Genomic DNA, 5839 nt, shown 5'->3' with positions numbered 1-5839 from the left:
AAAGAGTGTTCAGAGATACTGCTCAGCACAGCAGAAAGTCTCCTAGATTCTTTGACAATTCAGATTCTCCCACTGGCAAACACCATCAGTGTTACAGCAGTGCTTTACTGGTTTCATGGAAGCCACTGTATACCAATGAAGTCTTATGCAAACATCTAGAATGTGGTGAACCTCACTACAAATCTAAATTTGGATATCTCTTTCCTCCTATAATCACTATGTCATCCAAGAAGGGATCAGAGTCCATCCACCAGAATAATGACTAGCCAGAGCTCTCCTTTCTCCAAGTCTCAAGAATACCTTACGATACGAAATGCAGAAAAGACACAGATGAGGCAAAATAATGATAGGTTTGGTCCCTAGAACTGTACCATTTAAGAACATTCCTGGGCTGTCTCAAGTAAGCCACTTTTCCCTGTGCTTACCAGGATTCCCATGAATCACAGGTGTAATGCACAGGCAAGAAATAAAAATGCTTGCACTACAAAAACCACTCTAAATCTCTCTAACATCTGACAGCAGTGCATACAACAATAATACAACTATACCTCTGCAGTATATTCACTGAAAAACAAAACACATACTGCTGCGCAAGCAAAATGGCCAAGTCGTAGCCAGAAGGTATTTTATGGACTTCCTTCCAATCAACCCAGACTATACAGACCAAATCCAATGGCTCAGAGAGCTATCAGTATAATTCCCTGAAGAGATCAGCTGAAATACAGCATTCTAATAGAGTGCCAACATTGCATTAGCAATGTCTCTAAATTGTAGTAAGTTTGGTCCCACCACCCATGTTGAATCTCAAGAAGCATGGAAAAATAATAGTTGCAGAGAAATGGATCCACAACTCTGATGGCTAGCATAAGATAAGTCAGGGCAGACTAACTATACATGAGAAGGATTACCCTCAGAATACATTGTGTCAACTTGAAATTTGCAACATTTTTCTCATTGCAAGATCAATGCAACTTTTAAAGCTTTACAGCTTCCAGTACTAACCAGTACTGCTGCAAGTCACTCTAGAGGTTTCATAATCACTTCCAACCACCATTGCAGAAGCGGCTGAAACAGTAAAAATCAAGAAGCAGATGAAAAAAAAAACCCCAAACCTCAAACAAATTCAAATAAACCCAGTCAGTATATTTTAGAGGCAACTACTAGCATGCTAACGTAATTAGATTAAATGGCTCAATATTCAAGTTCCCTCAACAGTTCCTTTCCCAAAGGACATTAGGGGTGATGATGGGTCACTGAGTGCTCTCTCTGCCCAAAAGCCATTACTTCAATCTATGCTTTGCTATTTCTCTTCCATTCATCTTGGTAGGTATTGGGAAGAAATAGTATGTCATAGTTCAGTATCCAACAATATACTGATAATATCATTTAAAAGAGGCAAACTCTGTTTAAGGATGTATGAGAAACGAGCTTTGGGAAGGACTCATCTTACACCAACTTTGAGATCAAAGTGACACTGGTTCTAGGGGGAAAAACTCTTTAGAAAGTTAAACCAAAGCATCCTTCAAACCTTCTATCAAAAGGCATAACTTCATTTTTCAAAGTTGTATGAGGTATTAAGAGTCTCCTCCCATCAGGTAACATCAGATGAAAGGACTCTGCCTTTGCCTTGATAGGAAACTTCATCTCAACCTCTTGGACAAGGGAAACACAGCCTAAATAACTACAGATTTGTCCTTGCCTGGCTGAATTCCTGTCTCTCACAACAGTCGAATGTGAAAAAAGCAAGCCCTCCTCACAGGCTACACATAGAGGTCATAAAGCATGAACTAAGACGCCAACAGTTATAAACATTATGGTTGTGCTCCTGCTCCTTTGCTGGCTCTCAAATACCAAACACAGCATACAGCCCTCCAACCCCTCCCTCTGTTCCCCCACCTTGCTGCTCCCTTACAATACAAACCAAAATTTTTTTCCACAACACCCTGATCAATAAAACATTTATGGACATCTTCAAGAAAATCTTTTGCTAATATTCTACTTATGGCATATTTCGTGTTGAAGTTGCATGGAGACTGAAGAAAACACCCCAAAACTTCAGAAACCATTAGAAAAATAAAAAATTCCTCTAGTTCAACCTCCTGCTCAAAGCAGGGTTAGCTATGAGGTCAGACCACGTCGTTCTGGGCTTTATCCAGTCAGGTCTTGAAAATGTTCACATTTGGAGACCTCACAGCCTCACTGGGCAACCTGTCCCAACAGTTAACTCTTCTTCAATCTTTATATTCAAGATCAGTGCGCCAACAAAGTTTTCAGGTTATAATTACCATTTCAAGAGATTGCACGAGTGATGTTTCTGGTTGCTGACGGGCAGGGGCAAGAACAGAGTTAGCAGGTCTTGAAGGCTGATGTGCAACTGTCTGAGTGCTGCCCACAGTTTCAGAGGATCCTAATCTGTGGATTTGATTTGTCTCATTCAGCCTGCTACTCCTCTCTCCAGCAATTAAGTCTCTGATTTTACGTAGCTGCTCAATCGAAGCTTCCTTAGGGAAAACCAGGTGAGTTTCTCCCTGAAATTTAGACAAATTAATTCAGCAGTTAATGCAGGTCTAAGCTAGTCAGTGGTTTTTATCTGTAGTTAACAGCTATATCATTTACTGGAAGTTAGCACACTAAGGCTTGGCAGAATTCAGCCTTCAGAGTAGGTCCCTTACAGCAGAAGCTTATAGGTCCCTCAGAGCAGAAGCTATTAGATCAAGAACCTACAGTCAGTCTAGAGAAAAAGGGCTCATAACAACATGCTTTTGTCAGTAACTTATTTTGCAGAGCCACACATGGACAACGCAATTATGGTTTGGTAGAGAAAGCAGCAACAACAGAAATGAACAACAAATGCTCAGTTCCCACAGTACGGCAGTGAAACGCTAGGCAACACAGGAGGATAGCCAATGTTGGGGGAAGAAGCCTCTAGAATGGCATCTGCTGAGAATTATTCTATACCGGTATCTCTTAGGTTTTATAAGTTTTCAGATAGGAAATATTATTCTTATTGAGACTTGTACTCAGCTTGATTTCTGGGTTCTTATTTTTGATTGTAACATGATTACTGGTAGCATAACAAAAGATTAGTAATTATCACAGAAGCAAATATCAGTGTATTTAACATGAAGAAATAGGTTACTAAAAATATGCATATCCTGAAGCATTCACACTTTAAGAGTTTCAGTTTCTACCACCGCACTGCTAATATTTATTACACTGAATAATTTGTTTATCCACAGTTACCTTAGCTCACCTATCGTTGCCAAGGCAGTGCTTCACTTTAACAGTTACAATCACCACAAAACTAAATGGAATGTATTAATCCAGCAGAAGAGTCCTCATTTTTTAACTGAAAAAGTTGGCTTACCAAGCAGAGGCAAATGAAGGAACAATTTTTGTTATTGCAGTTGAAGAGAAGTTTGTGAGCTCCAGCTCCAATTGACACAATAACCATAGGACTGAACCAACATGCACTTTGTAACACGTTTAAAACGATTATGTTATTACTGCTTGAGTGCTTCATTAGCTACACCAACTACCTCTTGGCTAAACCACATCATTAAAAGTCAAATTAGACAAATCAAATAGTCAAATAGACAAATTAAAGCAAAGCTTCAAATAGACAAATTAAAGCAAAGCTAGAGCAAGAGCTTTGCACCATTAAACAGGAGTTGGGTTTTCTCCCCAGCTCTCCTGTAATTACAAAGAGTGCTTCTACCTTAACAAGCTTTGGCAGTATAAGTTCTACCAAGACAGGGTAGAACCTTGTATCCATTTCAGGACTCAAAGGATTCTTTGAAATACATCTTTTTGACTGCAACAGAATCAAGATTCACTCAAGACTATTTCAGGATACAGTTTCATAACTGTTTTAAATGGGTAAAAGTCCCACCCTCGCACTACTTCAATAGTCTGTTGCCCTCCACTGCTGTCAAGACAACACTAGTACTTCTGCACCTGCACTGTGAATTGGCTGAAAAATATTTCTTTTTTTTGTTTTGGGGGATTAATTTTTAATCAGATCAGCTTCCCTTATCTAACTCACTATGGGGCCACACAAGCCCTACTGATGGTAGGAACAAGCAGCAGAAGAGCAGGACTTTTTTTTTTTTTCTTCTTCCCCTTCCAAATGACAATTTCAATGCACAGATTTACACTATGGAAACTACTGTCTGATGATGCAGCCTGATGTCCACCTAACAGTGAGCTGCTACTAAGAGAAAGGGTTTTCACCCTGTTTCCCACCATTTCCTTTGTGCCAGTATGGATACGTATCTGGCCATTAAGCAAACTAGTAGTGCGCCTGAACAGCAGAAAACCAATCTTATCACAGATCAGCTTAGCTCTAGCTCCACCAGATTTCTGAAGTAGCCTCGTCTACATTTTCTGTTGGTTAACTGCAGATAATTGCAAACAAGGATTGAAAGAAAATTAAGAAAATAGCAATTGGCTTCAAATGTAATGCCTTGCAACTGGAGAAAGCAAAGGAGGAAAAAAAATCCAATTTTAAATTTTAGTGTGTAAACTGAAGAAGACATCAGAAATGACTAAATTATACTCACCTCTTGAAACCCCATCTCAAATAAACATTCAACTGCTCCTCTGACAGGCAACAGCCTCGTGGAAAATGCTGGATTTCCAATCCGAATTAATCTATATTTTTCTTCGTAAGGATTCCTGAAGAAATTGAAAATTTCAATTATGTTTGCAAATTACGTAAACACTTAAAAGCTGGGTAACTGTACTAAGCAGCATTAGTCATTCACAGGAGATTTTTTAAAAGTTTAGTTTCATTCACACCATGTAGGCAGAACATTAAACCTATCTACAACTGTGACTTAATTCACATCCTTCTGCATTTAACTTTGACAGTTACAAAATTGGTTCTAAAATTTAGTTTGCAACAAAGTTCATAAATATGTGTTTTGTAGTCCTAGCCAGCAGGGCTTAGTCTGCAGTGACACTTACAGACAACTTCACGCCCCCTGCCCCCCAGCATTCTAATTGAACTCCTCAGCTCGATGCTGGATGGTTTTAGGCCTGCTACAGAAGCTATGCTAAATTCCCTGGTACGTGGGTGAAACGACTGTGGTCTCTTTACTTCTTGAAGGGCTACCTCTCAGTTTCCCTTTCCTCTTTCAACTCTTCTAAACCTTCTTCTCCTGCCTCTTTCTTTAAAAGGAGCCAGCCCAGGACCCACTGTTCTCTGTTACACAGCACAGTTTTTGCAAGTGGTTGACAAACCACAGATAGACCAGGGAGGGGCTGCTCGTACATCTTGAGTTCCTTGAAGACATCAAGGTCCATCATACATGTTGGTGTGGTTATACACCCTCCAGAGCCACCTCGCAAAAATTCAACTATAAATAAGTCTTGATACCAATCTTACTGAGTTAGAAGAGAAAGGCAACAGAAAAACCAAGTTACTATTTTAGTATTACTTGTTATGCATCCACTAATTTTTCGGTGCTTAAATGCTTGCAGAACCAGGGCCAATGCAGGCTTTTATGTTCAACTCAAAAAACAAGCCCTCAAAACCCAACAAGAAAAAAAAAAGAAAAAAAAACCGGGAGCCACTACACGCTTACGTGAAAAGTAATCTTAGTTTTAAATAATGACAAAAAGAAGCGAGATGTTTTTGAGCTTCTGTATTACATAACAAAATTGACTCACATGGCTCATCTTTGAGATGGCCCTGTCTGTAAGCCCAGAAATAAACTGCTGCGTGTGAGTATTCTATGATAAATTGCTTCTCAAGCTGCGTTAGTAACCCAACAGGAATTGCTGTTTCTGAAAGACGCCAGACAAAGCGCCGGACTCGCCACGCCGCTGCTGCCCG

The 5839-nt window shown here is 39.7% G+C and overlaps 1 protein-coding gene across 1 annotated transcript in view; it reads right to left on the bottom strand.

Annotated features, from left to right (window-relative positions):
- NGLY1 (N-glycanase 1) overlaps positions 1–5307 on the bottom strand; it is a 23078-nt gene extending 17771 nt beyond the window's left edge. The window contains exons 1-3 of the mRNA XM_009582617.1: positions 5117–5307; positions 4563–4683; positions 2286–2528 (exon numbers count right to left, since the gene is read on the bottom strand). Coding sequence (XP_009580912.1) covers positions 2286–2528; positions 4563–4683; positions 5117–5307 — 555 coding nt within the window. The remainder of the gene's footprint in view (positions 1–2285; positions 2529–4562; positions 4684–5116) is intronic.
- Between the last annotated feature and the right edge of the window lie 532 nt (positions 5308–5839).

The sequence above is a fragment of the Fulmarus glacialis genome, unplaced genomic scaffold (genome assembly GCF_000690835.1).
Source record: "Fulmarus glacialis isolate BGI_N327 unplaced genomic scaffold, ASM69083v1 scaffold42937, whole genome shotgun sequence".
NCBI lineage: Eukaryota > Metazoa > Chordata > Aves > Procellariiformes > Procellariidae > Fulmarus > Fulmarus glacialis.
The sequence above is the reverse complement of the archived record's forward strand: the minus strand, read 5'-3'. Positions and strand labels throughout refer to the sequence as shown.